The sequence below is a fragment of the Protopterus annectens genome, chromosome 11.part0 (genome assembly GCF_019279795.1).
Source record: "Protopterus annectens isolate FY-2018-M chromosome 11.part0, PAN1.0, whole genome shotgun sequence".
NCBI classification, from domain to species: Eukaryota; Metazoa; Chordata; order Ceratodontiformes; family Protopteridae; genus Protopterus; species Protopterus annectens.
The window spans coordinates 1044375001-1044400541 of record NC_056745.1 but is presented as its reverse complement, the minus strand read 5'-3'; the positions used below and the strand labels follow the sequence as shown (position 1 = coordinate 1044400541).

The window sequence follows — 25541 nt, the reverse complement described above, 5'->3', positions numbered from 1 at the left end:
GAGCTCAGGCTTTTTTAAGCTTTGCTGCTGTCATGGAACCTGATGCAGGTGCAGATATATAAAAGACTGTGTTAAATGACTCATTCCACCCATCTATGACTCCAGACTGGGCAAAGAAGATTAAAAGCCACTTTAATAGGGAAGAACTAGATTGTGGTCTTAGATCCCTAAACATCGGATGGCATCTAGTATGCATGGAATGTCAGTGAAGCTTTAAAGGGGTATTGGAAAAAGGAAAATATAAAACTTGTGGAGGTAATGAATTATCAAGACAATCGTGCTTATCCCTCTCTTCCTTCTTATTTGAAATATTCATTGACTATTCTGATCTTGAAACTTCTTCAGGATCCAGTCTCTTACTTGTACTTACTTTCCTATATCTTTCTTGAATGTTGGTTATAAGACATATATGACAATTTGGGGTTCATGCGTTAAACAGGTGATGGCTTCTTTGACTGGTTTGAATCAGGTGGGTTTTGCTACTGGGACACAGATGACAGATCACGAAAGGATGGGTGGCTTTCCATATATTTCAAGTGGTAAAGAATAAGAAAGGCATTTGCTTCCCTGCTGGGACTTTTGCAGTTGTGGTTGTTTCCTGTTGAGCCTTTTGTAGCTATGGTAAAGTAATGTTGGGAACTGAGAATAACAACAATGCAGTCCTAGGTTCAGTAATCATATGTGCAGAAAATATACTTTTGGCGACCTCCAGATCAAGTGAGATGATGTTAGCCTTTATGGAGTAGGTGACAATACTTGTATTAAATAGTTGTAACAGTCATTAGACCACATGTTGCTATACTTAAAACCAGAAGATGAACATTCACAAAGGAATTCTGATTCCAAAAGAAAAAAATCCATATTTTGAAATTCATGATTCATCCACCCTTGTTTCTGATCCATAGATGTGGACAAAAGCTGGTAAGGAGTTTGGGATACTGCAGTCCTCTTAGGTAACCTATGTAATGATGTTTAGTGTAGTTGGAAATTCATTCCCCAATATTAGTACTTATCTTTTGACTCATATTCAGTTGTCTTGCAACATTAGGAAGAACCAGCATTTGAGGGCCCTTGGAAGTCCTTATGGTGAGCAAAAATAGATGTGCTGCAGGAAATTGAGGTAGAATTACAACAGCTCTATCCCCTGTGCCCTGCAAACTGGTTCAGAATACTTCAGCAAGACTTTACAAGAATTTTCTTCTTTAACTTAAAGCCTTTTTGGGATAACAATATGTAGAAAGGTTTAGTCAACTCTTTTTAGCAGGCTGTAGGACTTTGCAAAAAAAAAATTGTAATGGTGGGTAGAGGCAGGTTGCTGAATTCAGATGAAAAGAAACAAGTGGGATTCACTGAAGGAGGAGACTTGCTGACATTCTATTAAGTCCACTTGTTTAATGTAGACCAGAAAGAATGGTTAAGCATTAGACACCTATTAGATGCACAGAAATATTGGTGGGTAGATGTGAAGGTTAGCCTCTGACAGGAGGTGCTATGGTCATATCAGTGACTGAGAACTGGCTGTCAGGGTCAGTCACTCAGAAAATGTTATTTACTGTATTATACAGAGGCTTTCTAGATAGGAAGCACCCTGTCTCATCTTTCTGGCATAGGATGGAAGATATGTTGTAAGACTGCATAGCAAAAGAAGATAGAGGTGCATATAATGCTGATTACTCCTAATTCCTCTCCATTAATGTAGCTGTTTGCATGGGCATGTTTCAGTATCTCATTCTGTATCTCAAAGAAAACAGCAAGGAGCCTCTCTGGGTATATAGAACATAGTTTAAGAAGCGCTTTCTTAGCCTGTAGCGATTGGATCCATGTATGCATACTCTGTCCCATACTCCATTTTTGTTAGAGCTCTGTCCCATACTCCATTTTTGTTAGAGCTCTGTCCCATACTCCATTTTGTTAGAGCTCTGTCCCATACTCCATTTTTGTTAGAGCTCTGTCCCATACTCCATTTTTGTTAGAGCTCTGTCCCATACTCCATTTTTGTTAGAGCTCTGTCCCATAATCCATTTTTGTTAGAGCTCTGTCCCATACTCCATTTTTGTTAGAGCTCTGTCCCATACTCCATTTTTGTTAGAGCTCTGTCCCATACTCCATTTTTGTTAGAGCTCAGTCCCATACTCCATTTTTGTTAGAGCTCTGTCCCATACTCCATTTTTGTTAGAGCTCTGTCCCATACTCCATTTTTGTTAGAGCTCTGTCCCATACTCCATTTTTGTTAGAGCTCTGTCCCATACTCCATTTTTTGTTAGGAGTTCAGGAAGCAGTGCAGCACATTTGGAATGAGGACATTTATCTTACAGTCTCAATGAAAGGATAAATATTCCAGTTTCTGACTAAGTTCCTTTGGCTTTGGACCTTGGTAAAGTTCTGTTGGGGTATTTTAAGATTAACACATAACAGTATCATTAATGACTGGAAGAATCACTGCTCCTACTACAACTATTTTTAAATAGAGGCAACAGCTGCTTTAAAAATGTTATTTGCTGGAGACCAGTGTACTATAGGGATATACACACACAGAGGTTAAGTCAGTCTGTCTTACTATCTAAGATTCACATATACCTGGATAGATATGATAAGGAATTTACTTCATGTGGCCTGGACAGATCACTGTTTGTGTAGTTATTGGGAGATATGGTGTATTACTGAATGTGATGATGATCATTTATTAAGGGACAAAAATGTAGGGGTATTTTGTATATGAGGATTGTATGAATGTATTTAAAGATGCTTCTAAATGAGATATTTTTATATGTCTAGCTGTCTGTTCAAGGGAAGTATTTGTATGTGCTGCTGTGACCTGAATTTATAGTATTGTTATTTACAAATATATGTCTGACCTGGGTCCCTGCTTCTTTCCTTTGTCTAGTGTATTCTTTTCTGCCTAAAAAGAAATGGCTTGACTCACTAAAGCCACAAATCAGTAAAACAAAAATATTATCTTTATTTTTTATGCAGTATATACTTATTTTTCACTATTCATTTCTTTCATTATTCATTAGAGGAAGGCATTGTGGAGGTTCCTGTGGTTCGTATTAAAGTAGATATTGGCAAAGTATTTGTGAAGCGACTCTCACTTTTTGTAAATTCACTTTAAGACCTTTATAAAATCTTCACACCTGTTGGCTTGGAAAAGTTTAAATATTATATAAGTAAAATATGTGTGATAAATTTGTTTTTAAATTAAAGTGCTAATTAGGAATTGCATACGCCTCAGGATGTCTTCCTTTGGGTTGCTGTATTTTTGAAGAATGTTAACAGTTCTCCTATGATTTTCTTGATTGAATGTGATATCAAATACAGTTTGGACTTTCTTATTCACTACTGCTGACTGTACAGCCTTTCTTTGATGAAAGTGCTGTAACTAATGTTAAAGTGGTAATAGTTACATAAAGACACTGTTCTTTTTGAGTAGTAGACCACTTCCTGCTACATGACTACAGAAGGGAGACCTTAAACCAGTGAACATTCTGAATATTATAGGCATCTATTCAGCTTTGTACATACTTTGTAGAAACACTACTGTGAGAATGACAGTCTTTTGGTTAACTCAACAGTTCAGAAAATCCAGAGATATTCCAAACCACAAAACAAAAGGAAGTAGTGTACCAGGATCCACCAAAAGTGTTTATTGAGCGTTTTCGTTTTTTAAGTAAAAAGCTTCATCAGAATAACAAACAAATCCAGTAACCCCATATATATATATATATATATATATATATATATATATATATGTATTGACCCAGCTTAAAATACCCGCCTAAAATTCATTAATGTTAATTGACAATTACCTAAAAGGTATAGACCACTAAAAACATAACAGTGCAAATTCATAGTAATACATATGTATCCCCTTCCAGGCAAAAACAAATCAACATTCAAAACTTTTAACATATAAAAACAACTTTTTGTGCAAAATATGAAACCATAAAAAACATACATCATAATATTATAAAACCAAATATATATATATATATATATATATATATATATATATATATATATATATATATATAAATAAACTATCTGAAACCATTACTGTTACAAAGTCAGATAGTTCTCTCTCTCTCTCTCTCTATATATATATATATATATCTGCCCTAAGCCTAAGAATAGGGCTTATGGAGATATTACTATTAAGTCCTGGTTGTTCAGTGGCATTAATTTTGAACTGCCATCTCAATTCTTGCAGTTCTAAAAAATCATTTGAAGGACCTCGCCTGTCACTCATTACTACATGCTCTAAGATAGTAAATAAAAAACTGTGCCCTTCATTATTAAGGACATGTACAGCCAAAGCATTTTTGGGATCTTGGTTTTTGATATCATAGAAATGTTGATATACCCTAGTCCTAAGGGCATTAATAGTATTCCCAGTGCAAAAGCTTGGACATGAATCACATAGGGCAAGGTAAATTACTGACTTAGTACTACAAGAGTATTTATTTTTATATGTATGCCTTCCATAATTGGGTATTTTTACCATAGTACCCTCCATAATATGCTTACATTGCAAGCAGATTCCACACTTATACATACCTACTGTCCTAGTACTGGCCTTACAGTTCCTCTCTAACATATTTTTAAAAGTAATGTCTTTCTGGTAAATTATTTTTGGTGTCATTCCTACAATTTCTATAAGGTCCCCAAACCAATACAACATGACATGTGTGAAAAAACTAGTTTGTTTAACCCGCCATTACATCCTGTGGTACAAAGTTTTGAAAAACTGTGTGAGCATGATATACGTAAATATTTCATGAATAAACGCAACTATCTGTTCAAAGACAATAACTTGGATTGTAATGAAATTAAATTGGTTGAAGACATCTTCAATAATAAGGCAATCAGAGTTATGAAACCTGATAAAGGGGGTGGGTTGGCTATTATGAATTCTAATCTTTATATTAATAAAATGCTAGATATACTTTATATGGATGTTTATTGTAAGATCAGCTTAAATGAAAAAAACATTTTATACAGGAAAGTTGATATGATATTAGATGAGTTTGTATTAAACAGGGAAATTAGTTTAGAAGAATTTCAGTTTATGGAAGTTAAAAGTCCAAAAATCCCAACAATATTTGGTATACCAAAGTTACATAAGGATATAGCCAACCTGCCTCTTAGACCTATTGTAGATGCAAAAGCATCTAAAACATATGTTATAGCAAAATTTATAGACACACAGTTAAAAACTGCATTAAATGAGTGTGCATGGATAGTGAAAGATTCCTGGGATTTGCTCAGGAAAATTAATAAGAATATGTTTGATGATGGGCTTTTTTTCATGATCATAGATGTCAAAGACCTGTTTTCGGTAATTCCACATGATACGGGGGTTGAGTGGTTCTATTCTTTTCTTTGCCAATATTCTAACCTTAAACATGACCATATTAGGACCATTAGAACCCCTTATGGAACTAGTTTTGGATACAAATGTCATTTTCTTTGAGGAGCAGTTATTTAAGCAATGCAAGGGTGTGGCAATGGGGGCCATTTGAGCCCCTATTTTTGCAAATCTAGTGCTAGCATTCTGGGAACATGAGTTTGTTTTTAATAGTCAATATGCCCAATATTGGAAATATTATGGGAGATATTTGGACGATATTATTATTTTTTGGAATGGAAGTAAGGTGGAATTACAGAATTTTTTGAGTTATATAAACCATAGCACCGATTTTTTTAGACTTTACATACATAATAGACAATGATGAAATAAATTACCTAGATATTACCATCATTAAAGACATAGAGAAGAGAAGTTTTAGAACAACCAGTTTCAGAAAACCAACTTATTCTAACACCCTATTACATTTTAATAGTTTTCACCCACTCCAACAGAAAAAATCCCTGGTTAAGGGACTGGGTGTCCATTTAGCCAGGATGATATCTTATTGGGATGAATTTTTACATCAGGTTCAAGTATTGAGTGGGATGCTTGTACAAAGGGGTTACCCTGATTTATTTTTAGATGTGATTTTACAGGAAGTGGTTGTTAAAAGAGAAAGGGGCCATTTTTTTCCTTTCCTTTGCCCCACAAATGGGGCTAACCAATGTAGAGACTGATGGGTTTAAGAAGGCAGCTGTTTTTAGTTATAACAAGCAATTTAATGGCATTAAACAGATTATCTGTCATAATTGGAATTTATTTCCCACCAGTCAGGACCTTATAGAAATTGTAGGAAATTGTAGGAATGACACCAAAAATAATTTACCAAAAAGACATTACTTTTGAAAATATGTTAGAGAGGAACTGTAAGGCCAGTACTAGGACAGTAGGTATGTATAAGTGTGGATTCTGATTGCAATGTAAGCATATTATGGAAGGTACTGTGGTAAGAATACCCAATTATGGAAGGCATACACATAAAAATAAATACTCTTGTAGTACTAAGTCAGTAATTTACCTTGCCCTATTTGATTCATGTCCAAGCTTTTACATTGGGAAGACTATTAATTCCTTTAGGACTAGGGTATCTATGATATCAAAAAACAAGTTCCCAAAAACACTTTGGCTGTGCATGTTCTTAATAATGAAGGGCATCGTTTTTTATTTACTATCTTAGAGCATGTAGTAATGGGTGACAGGGGAGGTCCTTTAAATGATTTTTTAGAACTGCAAGAATTGATATGGCAGTTCAGAACTAATGCCACTGAACAACCAGGACTTAATAGTAATATCTCCATAAGCCCTATTCTTAGGCTTAGGGCAGAGGGATATATATAGAACTATCTGACTTTATAACAGTAATGGGGATATATATAGAACTATCTGACTTTATAACAGTAATGGTTTCAGACAGTTTCTTTTTATATATATATATATATATATATATATATATATATATATATATATATATATATATATATATATACATATATAATTTTTTTTGGTTTTATAATATGATGTATTTTTTTTTATGGTTTGCATATTTTGCACAAAAAGTTATTTTTATATGTGTTTTAAAAGTTTTGAATGTTGATTTTTTTTTTTTTTGCCTGGAAGGAGATGCATATGTATTACTATGAATTTGCACTGTTATGTTTTTAGTGGTCTATACCTTTTAGGTAATTGTCAATTAACATTAATGAATTTTAGGCGGGTATTTTAAGCTGGGTCAATACATATATATATATGGGGTTACTGGATGTGTTTGTTACTCTGATGAAGTTTTCTACTTAAAAAACGAAAGCGCTCAATAAACACTTTTGGTGGATCCTGGTGTACTACTTCCTTTTGTTAACGCAACAGTTTCATTTTCACATGCTGCAGTTATTTGGGAGAGAGCCAGTATCTGTTTTCTAAAATATGGTTATGTAGTTTCTTGTTTATTCAATTGCAGAACGGAAACCCCTCAAACCCGTACTGCAACAGAATTGATGGAGTAATGGAAGCATACTATCAAACCCTGAAGTCTGTCCAGCTTTATGGGCCAACCAACTTCGCACCTGTAATCAATCACGTAGCAAGGTAAGAATAATGTGCCACTCTTAAGTTTGCAGTCAGCACTGTTTCTTTATTTATTTTATTGTTTTATTTTTATTTATTTTTTATTTATTTTTTTTTGTTCTGTGATCTTATTGCTTGTGGTTTATACAGCAGATTAGTATTTTTAGTAGAATGATAACCTAGGTTCTAATGTTACTGCTGAATCCATTGCAGTTTATTACAACGAAATTGCTGCTGTCTGATTTAAGTAGAATAGTGATAGATTTTAAATATTGCTATGATAAACTTAGAAAGTTGCGAGAATAACAGGTTTTGTGTTAGCTTGCATTTTCTGAATTATATGAAGTTTGAAACTCAAATGTCTGTTATTTCTTCAATCCTCTTTGATTTGCTAAAAATTAAGAGGAACAGATCAAAATATGAGGCAAAAATCTGGACAGTTGAAATGTATGATCTGTACACAGTGAGTATTTTATATGCTGGGATTTTTGGGGTGTCCTTCCATTGCTCAGTACAATGTTCCACAGATAATGGTTTATGATTTTTTATTACATGAGATGGTGCCTGCTTATTTTTATCCGCCCCATAAATTTAGGAGCTATGGGCCTGTAGTTAAAGCACATTGATTTAATTGTCCTTCAAGATCATAATCTCTTGTAGAAACAGTGAGACCATTTTTTATGTGTTTTACTGGTTGCTGTTTCTCTAGAGTACAACAACCTTAGAATGAGAATACTGAAGTTAAGAGAAAGTATGAAAGGTGAAGCCCATACCTCTCAACCGCCTAGAGCGAGAAATCTGGACAACGTCATAAATAAAAGTGGGACGAAGGTCCAAAAATAGGGACAATTTTTAAATATTGCTCTAACAAACTTAGAAAGTTGATAGAATAACAGGTTTTGCATTCGTATGAATATTCTGAAGGGTATGACATCTGAAAATCAAGTCTGTCATTATTTTCTAACTTAAATATTTAATGATTTGCCACTAATTGGCCAGACAACCACAATGTTATGAAAAATGGACTACAAATATGAGGCAAAAAGCTATACAGTTCAGAGGTATGGTGAAGCCGTCCTCCTACCCCAAAGGGGAGAAGAAAATAATTTTTATTTTGGGGGGGGGGTTGTTTTATGACTAGTGTGTTTGTACAGAAACTGTTAAGCTTTGAGAGCATGTGTTTTAGTTATGTGTTTCTGCTTCAGCTGTCAGTTGTATGCTTTTTTGCCCAGGCTGTTGCAGATGAAGCCACGTGGTTTCAAGGAGATGTAGTAAACCTGTTTTCTCATTTACAAAAAGATGAGATTTACCCCTATTTTTAAATACAACCTGATAAGTACATGAATATTGAAAACATAAATGTGTGTTGGTACTTAGCAAGGTAATAAAATTATAACCACATTGCAGTAATAAAAAAATTAGTTTATATGTGAGTTTTTGTATACCTGATTCACACTTATTCAATGTTTTACCCACACAGGATTGGTAAAGGATCCCTACTTTCATGGCAAAAGGCAGTCAATTTGCTCCCTCTGACAATTTCCCATGCCATTTTACAATGTACCCAGCTTGCAGTTTTTCATGCACATCTTGTCCTCCCCGATCGTTCAAACACACACACACACACACACACACACACACACACACACACACACACACACACACACACACACACACACACACACACACACAAATGTCCATACAGGAGTTAATATTTACTGAGTATCATACATCTGTGTGGCAATAACCACGGACAGCTAAGACTATAAGTTAACAAGATGGCTTCTGCAGTTCAGGATTTGATTGCCTCAGCCTCCATCTGTCTACTGTGGGACTCTGAGCAAGTCACTTAATTAGACCATGCAATTGGGCTGAGTCTTAAAAAGGTTAGTGTGGAACAGCTGTACCCTGGTTGCCACAGATAAATGAGTACATGCTATGTAGATGTCACTCTGACTTTCATTGCATTTTTCCACCTGTAATTTATTTTTTTCTGTGATTTACCAATGACAGACACACTACTTCCCAATTTAACCTTGCATTACATAGAGTTCTCTTTCTTCCATCTTTTATTAAACTTGTAAATATATCAGCTGTTTGTATTAGTGTCTGTTTTAAGACATTTTGATAGATTTTCTTTCTGCATGCTTCTTACTGTTTCCATATATACCTTCCTTTAGCTGTGGTTGTTCATGTTTGTCATTTTAAATAAATAATTCCTGGAACACTACTCTGAACAAACGTGGCAGTAGTCCAACAAGAAGGTGCACCTTCATTACCCAGACTTCCCCTTTACCTGAACCCATATCTCCCTATGTTATCAGAATTTCTCTAGCTAAATGATCCATATATCTGTTCAGGGCTTTATTTTTCTATTTTATTTCTAATTTGTGGTCATTTTCATGACTTACTAATGTTTTCCAATTTTATTTTTCATACCGATACTAATTTCAGCAGTTATTCATTCTCTGTGTTACAATTATCCTGTCATTACATGTTGTTTTATTTTCCCATGGTGATAGCTCAGGATATTTCCCTTGTAGTTCAAATGCCTGACTTCAGTATCCATGTTGTGCAAATCCATTAACATTTTAATGTAGACATTTTTTGAATTCACAGCTTTTACCTTTCTGCCTCATCCATCTTGATACCATGCATATGATATATCACACATTTTAATATTATACCAGCTCCAAGTAGTGAAGAAGAGTTTTGTATCCAGACCCTCCCCTCCCTGTCTAAAAATATATTTTTAATAATAACTGTATCTCCCAAACATCATCACTATTTATCAAGCAGTATGTAGCGTAATAATAACCTTTACAAACTCTTGATTACTTCACAGCATGGTTTCCTACTCAAAATGACTTTTACTATAAAGTACAGGTATAGATGTAGACAAAACTCCTTTCCAGCTTGGGATATGTCGCCAACCTTAAGTCTAGTACATGTGCAAAGTCTTTATACCTAAATACGGTTGCTGTTCCTTAGGCCCATAACTTGTGAAATAGATCAGTTCCATGTAAAGCAAGCTGAAGCAAAAACTTTTATTTTTGTCAAAGTCAAGTTAAACAAGTACATCTATATAACCCAAACTCTAAGTAACATTAAAATACATGGTCAGTATTGATTGCAAAGGAAGAAAATAATTGCAGGCATAAGAGCAGTAAGATACAAGCATGTATAGACATATCACATCCTCAGGCAAATAATGTAACATTTCTATATGCCATTTAGAGAAATGGAAGACAGACGAGTTAAGCACTGAGCCTTCTAGTAGTCTGATAGAAATGATGGGGTATAAGGTGTAATATGTTTCCATCTTACTACTGCTTGCCCCATTTGAAGATAGCTAGACAGTCAGTTAACATGCAGTTTGATTCCTTGTTGCTATAATCAGATCATCTGTTTTGAAGGTATTCGAAATATCAAGGACTATATTCCTCCAATTTTCCTATTATTGTGCTCAATGTATAAGAATTTGAATAATGCAAAAGTTCAGGGTCAACTCAATGCCATTTCTAAAGCCATATTGTGAATCGAAAGATTATTGTTTCACTGAATTCATTTGCAAATCATTTTCCAGGATATTTGCAGAGGTATAGATATGTAATTTGACAGCGCTGTAGTACCATCGCCTTCGTGAAGAAATAAAACCACTAAGCCTTTAGAAATCTATCATTTTTGAGCTGGATGGTACCAAATGTTCATAGGTTCATAGGTTCATAGGTTGGTACTAGGCTATCAGCCCTAGGGCCTATACAAGCCTAGCCATAACAATTCCCTGGCTATTTCTTCCGACATTATTTACTTTCCTGGACCCCTGTCTAGCAGGGTGACTGACGTGATCCTTGGGGTGAATTTCCTTTCTCCCATCCAATCGTCAAGGTTCCTCTTGAAGAGGTCCAAAGAGGTACTCTGCTTGACATGTATGGGCAATCTATTCCAGAGTCTGGGGAGTCTCTGGGTCAGGAACCTATCCCTCCAGCATGTTTTGTTTATTGTGATGACAAGGTTTAGATCCCTGGAGCATGTAGCTCTGAGGGATTGGGATTTCTTTAAGTGTAGCATGTCCAACAGCTCTGGGTTTGACATGGCCATGTATGTTAAGCAGAGATCGCCTCTGAGTAGACGATATGTGACAGAGTATAGCTGGAGTTTTTTAAGGTGGTCAGCGTAGGGCATCTGCTTTAGGCCTGTGATTCTTTTAGTGAGGTATTTCTGAGGCCTTTCCAGTTGTTGCAGATGTCTTGAGAGGTACATACCAAATGGGGCGTTGTATTCTATAATGGGTCTAATGAGGGATGAGTACAGTGGGACAATGACCTCCTTTTTTCTGGATGAAAAGCCCTTCGTGATGAGGTGTGCCACATAGAAGGATTTCCTGACTGTTGTGGCGATGTGGTTATCGAAGGTGAGACCACTATCCACCTGTGTCCCTAAGTCTCTTATCACACTTTCTGTGTTTAGTGTACTGCCACCTATATGGTAATTCATGGATACATGTTTTTCCCAAAGGGGATAACAATACATTTCTTTGCATTGAGCTTGAGCCCATGGCTCTGGCACCAAGCATCTGTTTCTGTAAGGCCCTTTTGTAGAGTATCCACATCATTTGGGATTCAATAATGGCTCCCAGTTTGCAGTCATCTGAAAACTTTGTTAGCCAGAGTCCCTTAGTGTTGACCTGTACTTCAGAGAAGTAGATGCCAAACAAGAGCGGCCCCAGGACTGAACCCTGAGGTACTCCACTTGTCACTTGTCTGGAGCTGGATTTGGAGTCGGCTACTTTTACAGTGTGGGTTCTATCAGTAAGCCATTTAGCAACCCATTGGGTGACATAGGGATTAATGCCCAACTTAGTAAGTTTATCTATGATTCCAGAGTGGGGTATGGTATCAAAGGCCTTGGCAAGGTCTAGATAGGCTGTGTGGACCACCTTACCCTTGTCCATGGCTCTGGAGACTGATTCAAAGAAGTCAATCAGGTTCAGGAGACAAGATCGGCCCTTCACAAACCCAAACTGGGTGGGGTCCAGTGTTTGAAGGTTGCCAATGTCTTTGTTTATAAGTTCCATGATAATACGCTCCATGGCCTTGCAGATAAGGCTTGTCAGACTGATGGGACATTAGTTTCCGGGATCCAAGGTGGATCCCCCCTTGTGGATTGGGATAACTGTAGCTCTGCGCCACTCAGTGGGCACAAAACCTGAGGTGAGGCTATGATTAAACATGATATGGCGTACCACTAAACTCATAACTGATCAGCAAAATTTTAGACAACAACGAAATATGACTAAAAAAGCAATCATACAGGACAAAAAGAACTTTTATATCCAACTTCAACAATCTTCCCTCCAAAAACCACAGAAGTTCTGGACCTCTATTAACAGACTAATATCCCCAGGTAAAGTAGTAACACCAACTCCACTTGGCAGCAACCCTGATGACCCTACAAAAACAGCAAATGCATTTAATACCTTCTTTACCACAGCTGTACAAAACTTAGCAAATCAACAATATCCTGACACTGCCAACCTGCCCGCTATAAGCCCCACCCCCCCTCCTTTCCACCTAGAACCAATACCCACCTCCTTCATCTCCTCCTTACTTCAAAAACTTAAACCTTCCACCCCCTCAGCTGACAAATTACCAGGGGAATACCTACAACTAGGAGCCTCAGCCATTGCCTACCCAATCTCTATACTGATTAACAGAACTATTAAGGAATGCACTATTCCATCAATCTGGAAAATCTCACATATTATTCCCCTTCACAAAGGTGGCGACTCTACTGAATACTCAAACTACCGTCCCATAGCTCTTCTGTCTCCTCTTGCTAAAATAATGGAGAAATGTATCCACAAACAATTAATTACCCACCTACTCCACCACAAGCTCTTAGCATACTGTCAACATGGCTTTCGTCCATACCACAGTACCACCACAGCCCTACTTTCTTTTACCAACTGTATCAACACAAATCGAAACAATAATTTCCTGTCATCAGCACTCTTTGTAGATCTTTCTAAAGCCTTTGATATGGTCAACCATAAACTTCTACTCCACCTTCTAAAGTCCCTATCACTTGATAAATCCGCCTTGAACTGGTTCACATCCTACCTGGATAATCGTAAACAAGCAGTTCTCTGGCAAAATCATCTTTCTGAACTTCTACCTACTTCCCTAGGTGTCCCACAGGGCTCTATCTTAGGCCCACTTTTATTCTCCATTTTCATCAATGACCTTCATCTCTATCCCCTTCTCTACCTGTATTCAATACCGACGACTCCACAATTATTTGCTCAGCAAAATCCCAAACTGACCTACAGTCTCTCACACAAAAATCCTTCACCACAATAGAAAAATGGTTCTCTAACCATTGTCTTCTCCTCAACCCTAAAAAAACCAAATTATTGCTGTTTACACACTCACACACATCTCCCCCTCTTCATTTTACACTTCAATCCAACAATGGTACCATAATTTCTCCTGATACCACCACCAAACTCCTAGGATTCACAATAGATAATCAACTTAAATTTAACGCTCACATTAACACTATAATAAAATCTACCAACAAAAAACTCGGATCTCTATATAGAATTAAACAATTTCTATCACCACTAGCCAGATCTACAATAGCAAGAACTCACCTTCTCTCTACCCTATTATATGCCTCCCCCATCTATACTAACCTGTCCCAATATAATCATAACAAACTAGCTAAATCTTATAATAACATTGCCAGATTCGCCACTAACTCACCATATAGGACTCATCACTGTCAAAACCTAAAACAACTAGGCTGGCTTGAATTACCTCACCTCCTACAATTTAACCAACTTATTATTGCCCATAAAGTCCTTTATCAACCTAACAATACCCCAACTCTCTCCACCCTCATAATGCCATACCATAACCTGAAAAAGTTACGCTCAACTAAAAAAATGCAGATGCAAACTTCTTTATCTAATAATTCTGCAGGCGACTCTCTTTTTTCTAACTTTGTTGGTAAAATATGGAACCTCCTACCAATTGACCTAACAGCTCTTACATCTCTTCCATTATTCAAAACTAACCTTAAACATTTCCTCTCCAACCACTGGTTATGCTCTTGCAATAACCCTGACTAATCTGCTTTTTCATTTCCTTGTCCTCTGCTTTACCATGCCTCACTAAATTTTTTCTCTGTTAAAATTTATCCTTTTATCATAATTACTCTCTGACCTTTCTACTCTGTCCAGCTCTACCTATCCCTTCTAACCACCAATCCTGTTTTCCTAATCCTATCTTATCCTGTAGATGTCCTTAGTAACCTTATATCCCCATCTTTTCTTGATTTGCTCACTTATTGTTTTTTTTTGTGGGAAAATACTCTAATCATTTTTTTACTATGTACAAATCTTGTTCTTGTAACATTTTGTTATACTTTATTCTATTGGTGTTTTTAAATTACTTGTAACATTAAATGTTTTGAAAACTTGGAGCTTTTCTCCTCGGGCCTCCACTGAAAATGGACATGTATCCAGTTGGACTAGCCCGGTTAACAAATGTAAAATAAAATAATAAAATACTTAGGTGAGGTGCCAGTTCATATTGTAGTTCATGTAGTACACAGCCCGGGATGTCATCTGGTCCCATGGATGCTGTATTCTTGGCTTTAGAGAGTGCGTTTTGTACCTGTGTGACCGTTATTACTGGAATTTGGCAATCTTCCGGTATTGAGATGGGCCATTTAGGGGGTGAGAGGGGGGTGAAGTTGGCACTGAATCGATCTGCCAGGATATTGGCAATATCCTTTGAATCAGTATATTTAATGCCATTCTGTTTTAGCTCAGAGCAGATCTGAGCATTGCCATTTAGATTCTTGACATAGTTATAGAATGCTTTGTGGTTGTTTTTGGAATCTTTGGCAATTTTATTTTCGTAACTAGCTTTGGAGGATTTTATGAGGCATCTCAGTTTCTTACTGAGGCTAGTAAGGGAGTTTTTTGCATCCTGGGATTTTCCCCTTTTCTGCAAAAGTTTCTTCCTTTTGTTGTAAAGTTTGTTTATGGCAGGGGACCACCAGATTGGCTTCCTTTTTTTGGATGAGAGCATTTTGGTTCTATTTGGGATGGCACGGTTCATGCATGAGTGGATGTGCTAGTACAGTGCCTTAGTGTAGGATTCAGCAGTTGAACTTTCAGTTCCCGTCTGCATGGGTGTTATGAAGTTTGTCACTTCTGACTTGAGTAGCATGAAGTTGGCTTTGGAGAAGTTTTTTATGGTGGTTTCTTTACTGGGGGGTGGGGGTGGGATGTGGATGTTAAGGATGATTAACTTATGGTCAGACCTGACTAACGAGGGGGTGACCATAGGTATGGAGCATTGATTTCCCATGTTGGTAATGACCAGGTCTAGGATATTGGAGCCCCTGGTGGGACTATGGATTAGTTGATCCAGGGCATTGGAATTTATGAATTCCAAGAACCGTTGCACAAAGGTGTTGGGACATGAGTAGTTTTCCCAGTTAATGGCAGGGTAGTTAAAATCACCCAGTATTAGGGTGTTTGGTTCTATCTTAATATTTTCCAGTATGTTTAGAAAGGTGTAGTGAGAATCTTGGGGTATGGTGGGGGATCTGTAGCAAGCTACAATTTGGATTGCAGTCTTACCTAGTGTTAGTTGCACTTGGAGAATTTCAGACACATTGTGTTGGCCAACTAGCCTGGTGGTGTGAATATCCTTGGTGAATATTGACACTCCTCCACCTTTAGTGTTTCGGTCCTGGTTTGGTGGCCGAAAAGTGTGGTAAGAGTTGTAGCCTGGTATTGCAGGGGTGCTCTCTTTGCTTATATAACGTTTTTACTGTTTAATTCCAATGTTATATGGGGAGATCACTAATACTGTGGACATCAGGCTTGTTTTAAAGCTCTGTGTATTTCTAAGGTATAAACAAACAATCTACTCATGCTGTACTGATGAGCTCAGAAAAACGACAAAACATACTATGTCTACAGCTACTCAAGCTTGGCTTTATTGGTCTGACTGAACCTGTAATTACTTAAAAATGAAAGTGAATGGTCAAGACATTCAGAAGCCGTGCAACTGAAACACTGGTATGTCCTTAAAGAGTCATTTGCATATATCCCATGGGTTTCTACTACAAGAAGTTTAATGTATTATGCAGCAATGACACTAGTTCTGCTGTTTATTTCTAGTAGTGTATATTACACACACACACACACACACACGCACACACACATGCACCCACAACACGTTATTTATATATATATATATATATATATATATATATATATATTTTTTTTTTTAATTTTATTTATTTTATTTTACATTTGTTGACCGGGATAGTCTGACTGGATATATGTCCATTTCCAATTTTTTTCTATTCTGGCACCACAATTTGTTTATTACATTTATTAACTGGTCGTCCATTTGAAAACTTTCAATCGATTCCTGTAGGAATACCCATTGCTAAAAAATACTACAATGATCGAGTGGTGAAAATATATAAAATAAAGAAAATACAGAGCACTACATATTTAAGCTATTAAAGGAAATTATTCATCCAACACTGGTACGGCACAGAATGAAAACCATGTACTGTAGGTTTAGTGGGATACTGAGGATGAGTAGTAAATAACTAAATAGCAGAATAGGGAACATTGTTTTTGGATGGACATTTATAAGTGATGTACAGAATTATTGTCATGATAAAATAGGCATCATAAGTCTACCTTGGTGTACTGAGCCTTTCAAATTAAGCCTTTAAAGTCAGACAGTGGGATACAAGATGCATTTTTGGTTCAGCTGAATAAAGTACAGATGTTGAGAAGAGCAGTGATTGTGGCATGTACCCAGCATGAGTTTCTTGAAGAAAAATTAATAAACTGGCTGGTGGGCTAAATTGTTTAAGCTTTACCAAAAGTAGGGGTATGTAAACAAAAATGAAACTGAACTCATTCACTGAAGAAGTAGCCAGTATTCTGAGATGAATGTAAAATGAAAGATAAACTGCATTGAAACATAGTAGTGATATGATAACGTTTATTGGGCCAACCTACAAAGGGCTCTTGTTATCCTGACAATGAGCTGTAACAGAGCTGTTCACGCTTATTTGGCATCCCCTTCTGTCTGTAAGTGAGTGCATTATGACTGCTAATTTACAACATGTAAACTGTCATACTGACTTTATTAAACAAAGAAACAAGTAATTAGGTAGAATCCTAGCAACTCATTGCTGCCTTAAAAGAAAAGTGTACTTCAGCAGTTTACCAGCTGTCACTACTGTGAGGGTGATCACAATAACTACAGAGGCAATTTGGAAAATGTTAGCCTCTGCAGTGTCTCCTGCAAGTAGGCTCCAGGGGCAGCTTTCTCCTTCCTTTCCTATGATGCTACTTCAAAAGCTTGAGTAGCTGTGTGTCCTATGATGATCCCATATCCTAATGTTTCTAGCTTGTGAACTGTCATGGCATATCTTCATTTTATTCTACCAAACTGAGCAAGTGAGCCAGTCCAGCCTGAATTTATAATTACTTTGCAGGGCAGAATGCAAAGCAAACAGCATATTCATTTCAAGGGGAAACTTGTAAGGGGCAATAGAGAAAATAAATGATTTCACCTGCCATGTTGTTTAGAAAAGTCTTGTAATCAATATATATATTTTTTGGCAGCTATAGTACATTCCTAAAGTTATTCTACTAAATCCACGGAGAAATACTGTACACATGCAGAAATGTGCAGTGAGAGAAAGAAGCAATGTCAGTATGTATAGCCTTGAATCCTAACTTTAGTTCATTTCACTTCACAAGTTTAAATTTTACAGTCTGACTGTGCTTCTGGTACAATATTGATATGGTTTTAAAGTAAGTGAAACTGTAAAAACAGAGATCTAAAAAATGATGAGCATTTATTCTGCAGACTGATGTTTCTGAATCAGACCATTGACATCAAGCTGCAATCATTCTGGAAAAACTCAAACCTAATTAAATAATGTCGTGTTAGGAGGTAGTGTGTTTTGCAGCTTGGATTTAAAGCTGAAGTACAAGACATGGTGCAAAACTATCAAGCGAGACTCGAGTTACGAAAACGTCTTTCAGCTGTGCACATATTATTGCAGAGAAGAAGAAAGAAAGGAATCATGTGAGCAGTGGAGTAGAAATGTCTCATCCCTCTGGAGATGTCACTGATTGTGTTCTTCATGTGAATATCAAATTTCTGAAAACAGACCACTGGAATGATTGGCATGTCCTTTTGGAAAGGTTGTATTAGGGTTAGCAGGCAATTGAATATTCAATATGGAAACTTAATACTTTGCAAGATTAAGATCTGCCATTCAGTATTTGCATATAAATTGTATTTCCGAAACATTTTTTATTTGAAGCTGTGTAATCATATGAAAGTGCCATTCAGATATTTTTGTTATTCTGCTATTATTAGATATAGTTGTGTTTTCTGAAATGCTCTTCAAAATGGACTTTCTAAAAATAAACTCAAAGCACTAAACAGTGAATTGATGTACATCCTCAGGGTTCTGAACTTGGCAGTATGTCATCATCACATAACATTGTTTTGGTCTGTTGTTCTTACCATTTGTTTAGTTGAGAGATGTCATTGTTTCATAGTTTTGAAACAGAATTTGTGAAAGACTGCAGGCATTGTTTCCAGCAGGCTACAATAAAGAAAGCATCTGCTGCACTAATGAAGGACTCATGCCTCTATAACTGCCACTGTTCTGAAAAAGCAAGCAGGTGTTAAGATATGTATTTTGAATGCTACATGCAAGTCATATACCTCAATTAAAATACTTACAAAATGAAATTAGGTATTAAAAAACAAGAACCGGAAATGTTACTTTAACAATGATGTTTATTTAAAAAACAAGTTATTTCGAAGTTAAAAATCTAATAGTATAGCATGCTAGTCTTTTATTAGGACTATTTTCTCTTATGTACACTTTTGCAAAGGTGCAGCCAAGCTGTGTAATAAACCATTTGTGGAAATTTAGTTGTTTTTTGGGGAAAAATATTTTAATTTAATTATCGTGTACTGTTTAAAAGTGTGTAACAAAAACACTGTATGTAGAATGTTATGCATTTCTGTTGAAGTTGAGTTACGATAGACTATTTTTTTTATTTTATTTTTCCATTATTTAGTTATTATTATTATTTCTTTTTTCTTACCAAACCTTGTTGTTAACATTGTGGGATCTTTAACAAACAGTTTGTAAAATTTTGGTTGAGAAACTGAGAAAGGAAATTGGCATTATTTTCAGGATTTTGTATAAACATTGATAAAAATTTTTAGAACATTTGTGACAAACGCATATGACTTAAGCTCCATCTGTGGCATAAAGGAATAGAACTGGCTGTGGCCTAGATAACCTATGACTCACTAGTGGCCTGGACACTGGATGAGCTGCTTGGGGGTGGGAGAGAACGAGTGGCTGATGCTGGCTCACTTAGAACTGCTGAAGCACTGACCTTTGCCAGAGGCTGAGAGGCAGTGCAACACAGTGAAAGGGATAGCTTACGCAGACACTCCAAGTCGCTTGCTGTACCTGCATCAGGCCTGCTCATTGTGTAAATACAAATCATGTGTTTATCAGGCAGGGAAACATGTGTGAATGTTGTACAAAGTGAGATTCACAACCAAGAGGAAAGTTTTTATTGGAGGTGTAAAATTAAAACAACAGAAAAATGCATATTGCCTCACTTCTAATAAATTATACTTCCATTGTGATTAAGCAGTTTGAAAGATGATTAAAAATGGAGATTTTTTTGTAGAAATACTGAAATTTACCAAAGTTTACAGTTAACGGTTACATATTAAAGCTATTGCCTTAATCTGTATCTTCAGATACTTTTCCCCAAGATGTTCAACATGTTTCAATAATATATGCTCCTATAATCACTTTGCTTTAAGAGGTGCAATGGTAAAATGATGTCAGGATGTGACTTCCATTTTCAGGAGGAAAGCCAAACTTCTGGATACAATTGTACACTGGAAGTTCTGTCATAATACGGTAAAATTCCACAGATGCTACACTGAGGATTAGAATCCAAAATTCTGAACAGTGTTCTTACTGGCAAAGTCAGTAATACCCGATCTCTTACCACAGGCCTTGAACTCCATGGTGGATAAAGCAGATGCATTTAATTTCATAGTTTGTCTCTCTTGAGAGTTGAGCATGCATTTTCTGAAGTGCAAATGTGAGAGAGTCAATAAGACTGAGCTAAAAAAAAAAATCTAGATAAAGCCTGGGGCGTCGGGCCTCACAACACACCTGGGTGGGCATTATTTACACAGTAACACGCACCCTGTCAGACATTATTGCTTGTTTTATTGCAAAAACCGGAGCACATTTCGCTCCCATGGCCACCCCTAAAACTTGTTGAAAAAGTTCTCCTTCAAAAGAGATAAAATTATTCTTCAGAACAACCTCCATTAACTCCAACAAAAAATTGGCCTTTTGTCCCTCCACTAGACCACTTTTAACCATCGCTTCATAGAACATGTCTAATCCTTCCTGTTGTGGGATAACTGAGAACAAATTCACAACATCAATTGTAAGAAAGCCAAAGTCCCTTTCAACGTTCCTTATATTCTTAAACCTTTCTAGACAATGCCACGAATCCCTTATAATGTGCTCCACAGCATTAATCATTGATTTGACTGAAATGTCAATATATGCTGCTAAGGTTTCTGTCTTAGACCCTTAGCTGACACTATGGGACTAAATTGTAACCTATTCGCACCTTTGTGCACTTTTGGAATTCCAAACAAGGTCGGGATTTTAGGAAACTTAACTGTTAAAAAATTATACTCAACTTCATTTATATTACCCTGAAAGAGTGCATCATAAAGGAACACATCAATTTTAGAATAAGCCCTGTTAACTTCATTCCTTGAAACAGTCGTGTATGTGTCATCCCTGTTGAGAAGTGCAGATATCTCGGAAATATACTCAATTTTAGACATAATTACCATCCCTCCACCTTTGTCGGGTTTCATAAACCTATATTGACCTGACTTTTTGAGGGAATCTAACAATTCTCTCTCCTGTACTGAAAGGTTGTCTTCATACGTAACCACATTGTTTAGCTTTTCCCTAATCTGTGTTTCCACTACTCTTTCAAACCCTAACACTTCTGGGTGAAAGGGGGGAATAAAAGTACTTTTCCTTTTTAAAATGTTTGAGTCTTGACAATTGTTCACATTACCGTATTCTACATCCCTTCCTCCAGTAGCAAAGTACCAATGTTCAAATTGGATATAGCAAAGACTTTGTTGGAATTGAAAATGTTTACTAGACAAATGCATTTAAAAATGTTTTTTTGCTACTAATGACACATACACGACTGTTTCAAGGAATGAAGTTAACAGGGCTTATTCTAAAATTGATGTGTTCCTTTATGATGCACTCTTTCAGGGTAATATAAATGAAGTTGAGTATAATTTTTTAACAGTTAAGTTTCCTAAAATCCCGACCTTGTTTGGAATTCCAAAAGTGCACAAAGGGGCGAATAGGTTACAATTTAGACCCATAGTGTCAGCTAAGGGGTCTAAGACAGAAACCTTAGCAGCATATATTGACATTTCAGTCAAATCAATGATTAATGCTGTGGAGCACATTATAAGGGATTCGTGGCATTGTCTAGAAAGGTTTAAGAATATAAGGAACGTTGAAAGGGACTTTGGCTTTCTTACAATTGATGTGAATTTGTTCTCAGTTATCCCACAACAGGAAGGATTAGACATGTTCTATGAAGCGATGGTTAAAAGTGGTCTAGTGGAGGGACAAAAGGCCAATTTTTTGTTAGAGTTAATGGAGGTTGTTCTGAAGAATAATTTTATCTCTTTTGAAGGAGAACTTTTTCAACAAGTTTTAGGGGTGGCCATGGGAGCGAAATGTGCTCCGGTTTTTGCAAATGCTGTTTTATTGACATGGGAGAGAGCACATTTTTGCATCCAATTGGTATTCAGAGCACATACTTATGTATAACAGATTCTTAGATGATATACTGATATTATGGAAAGGGGATGAAGAATCTGCTAAAAAGTTTATTGAATTTCTGGAAAATACAACGAGTTTTTTGAAATTTACTTTTCATTGGCACAAGGAGGTTATTAACTACTTGGATTTGACCATCCGCAAATGTGAAGGGGGTTTTGCAAGTAATATTTATAGAAAGGAGAATTACTCCAACTCTCTCTTGCATTTCACTAGTTGCCACCCTTTCCACCAGCGAAAGGGACTGATCAAAGGACAAATGGTGAGAACCTCTAGGTTGGTTAGTGATGAGAAGAATTATTTAAACTTATAGGTATGTTTCTGGATCGTGGTTACCCTTTGAAGTTATTGCTTAGTGTGAAAAAAGATGTGCTTAAAGAAAGGTGTGGCAAATATGCCCCAATTTTATTTGCAGGAACAACATTAGTGAATGATCATAGTGCTGACACAACAGTAACAAGAGGGGAAGTACGTTTGGTGTTGAAGTACAATCATAGGACACCTGAGATTACGGAAATTGTGAAAGAAGCATGGAATTTTTCTCTTAGTGAAGAGATTAGAAAAATCATGGGAGTGAGACCAGATATTGTATATAGTAGGGGGGAAAATTTGAAAGGAATTTTGGAAAAGAAAAGCAAGACAAACTATAAGTCTATTATGAAGAAATGTGGATTTTGTAGGTGGTGTAGATTTGTAAATGAGGGTTCATATGTATGTGTCAGGGGCTACAAATTCACTATTCCGTGTCCTGGACAATGCAATTGTTGCACAAAGAATTTAGTCTACCTAGCTACCTGTACCTCCTGTGATGCTTATTATGTAGGCAAGACTATAAGGAGGCTACGTGATAGGGTAGCTGAGCACAATAGGGCTATCAAGAATAAAGATATGCACAACACACTTTACTTGCACAGTACAAGATGTACAAATTTTATTAAATTTATATTTTTTGTAATTGGTCGTGTGTTGGATTGTGGGGAAGGTGGAGATGTAGTCAATAAGGTGGGGGCCTTAGAGGCAGAATGGCAAATTAGATTAGATGCCTGTAGGCCTCCAGGCTTAAATGATTACGTTTCTTTAAAACCTTTGTTAAAACTCAGATCTCAGCAAGTTTGATAAAATATATATATGAACTTTATAAGTTGTTGATTGTTATATGTGGTTGTATATATATATTTATATATTTATATATACATATTTTCATATATTTTTGTATTTTTTAAACATAATATTTATGCATATACACATATGGTTTTAAAAGTTTTTAAATTTTAATTATTATGAAGGATATCTAAAATATCAATACAAGTGTTTAGATGTGTATTTAGGAATGTTATATTTAATGTATAAACTGCAAACACATTTTTAAATAGTATTGTATGATTCTGATAGGGGGGTGGTTTGATGTTCAACCAATGGTGGATGATGTCACTGTTTAAAAAGTTTCTGTTTGTTTTATTCATTGACTCTGATGAAGCCGGATTGGTGGCGAAAGCATTTGTGCGCTTAGTCTGATGTTGTCAGTTTGTTCCTAATAAAATCTACTTCGTGGTGTATTTTGCTGATCCTGTGGAAGTTTATTGGACTTGGTGGAGCTGCTACTTTTTTCTTCTTTTTGTTGCTGCCCTGGTGGGTGTGGATCTTTGTTTAATCTCCAACCTTGTTTTCCCCTGCCCCAACATCCTCCTCAGCTGCTCCTACACTACCCCAAAACGCATCAACTCTGACATGCCTTAATAAGCACTGCATAAGTAAGATTACCTGCAATGTCATAATGGACCACTCCAGCAAACAAACATCCACCCCAGCAGAATTCCTTACCTTCCAAATCAACTTCCTATAGGCCACTGACTGTTGCTCTCACAGTGCTCTCCCAGCTGCGACCTCATTGCTCATCACTCTAGCAACTGGGACATCATAGCACTCCAGCAGCTGAAACACCTGTGACATTAGCAGCCAGCACCTGTCAAGACCACCTTCTGCAACCACAACATGTGTCACTCCAGTGGTGGGTGGATCCCAGCTTTCCAATGTGACATCTGCCAAAAGAAAAAAAACACAATAATTACTGTACAGTTAGAGAGAAAAAGGGGGGGGCACGTTTTATAGCCAAACTCCTGTCAATCCCTTCCATTAATATGTCTTAAACCCTTATACCTCCTTCCAAACTGCACAGGACGGAGTTTCACATGGCCCAGCTATGCACCTCATTAAGAGTCACAGCAGTCCACATATGAAAAATCCAGCAATCCATATCAGGAATTACATACTGATATACATTAATTAATTAACAATTTTTTTAATTAATTAAGTAAACAGCATACGTTAACCCTCCTATGACCCTCCTAGTTAATGTTGCAAATGAGCGATTGTATTCTGTGCTTCACCTCATGCCCCCATTTGTCCCACATTATGATGGCTGATGTTCTCCATTTTAGAGATGGAAGGTTGACCTGCGCAAATCCCCCAGAAGAATAGGTCACCAGACTCTTACCCCTCATCCACACGTGATTACCATCCCTCTCAACCTCTTAGTGCCACACCTCTGAACATCTTAAAGCAAGGAATCTTAACAAGGTCATAAATAAGTGGAATAAAGGCCCAAAAATATGGACAATTTTTTTTAAATATAGTTCTTACAAACTTAAGGTAATAAAATAACAGGCTCAGCATTAACATGAACTTTCTGAAGAGTATGAAGTCTTAAACTCAAATGTTGCATTATTTTCAAATCTGACTCATCAATGATTTGCCATTAATTTGGGGGGGTGGGGGCATTCTGAACATTCTACAAAACCTGTACAGCTGAGAGGTATGCATGCTCACTGCAGTAGTGTAAATGACTATTGTAATGTTAACAATCACTGTTCCTTCAGCTGCAGTACTTTACATGTTTAACAGGGGAGCAATAAACCAGTTTCCTCTGTATGTTTCCTAAAAAAAAAACACTCCATCATATTAAATGCACAGATTACAGAAATCCTCAGTCTGCCTTCTCCCTACTTCACCCCCCTGTTATTAATTTATTCATCCAGTTCATTTTCTTTCTTTA

At 36.6% G+C, this 25541-nt stretch overlaps 1 protein-coding gene across 1 annotated transcript in view; it reads left to right on the top strand.

Annotated features, from left to right (window-relative positions):
• LOC122815689 (copine-8) overlaps positions 1-25541 on the top strand; it is a 3116673-nt gene that overhangs the window by 2688681 nt on the left and 402451 nt on the right. The window contains exon 16 of the mRNA XM_044088391.1: positions 7362-7489. Within this exon, the coding sequence (XP_043944326.1) occupies positions 7362-7489 (128 nt within the window). The remainder of the gene's footprint in view (positions 1-7361; positions 7490-25541) is intronic.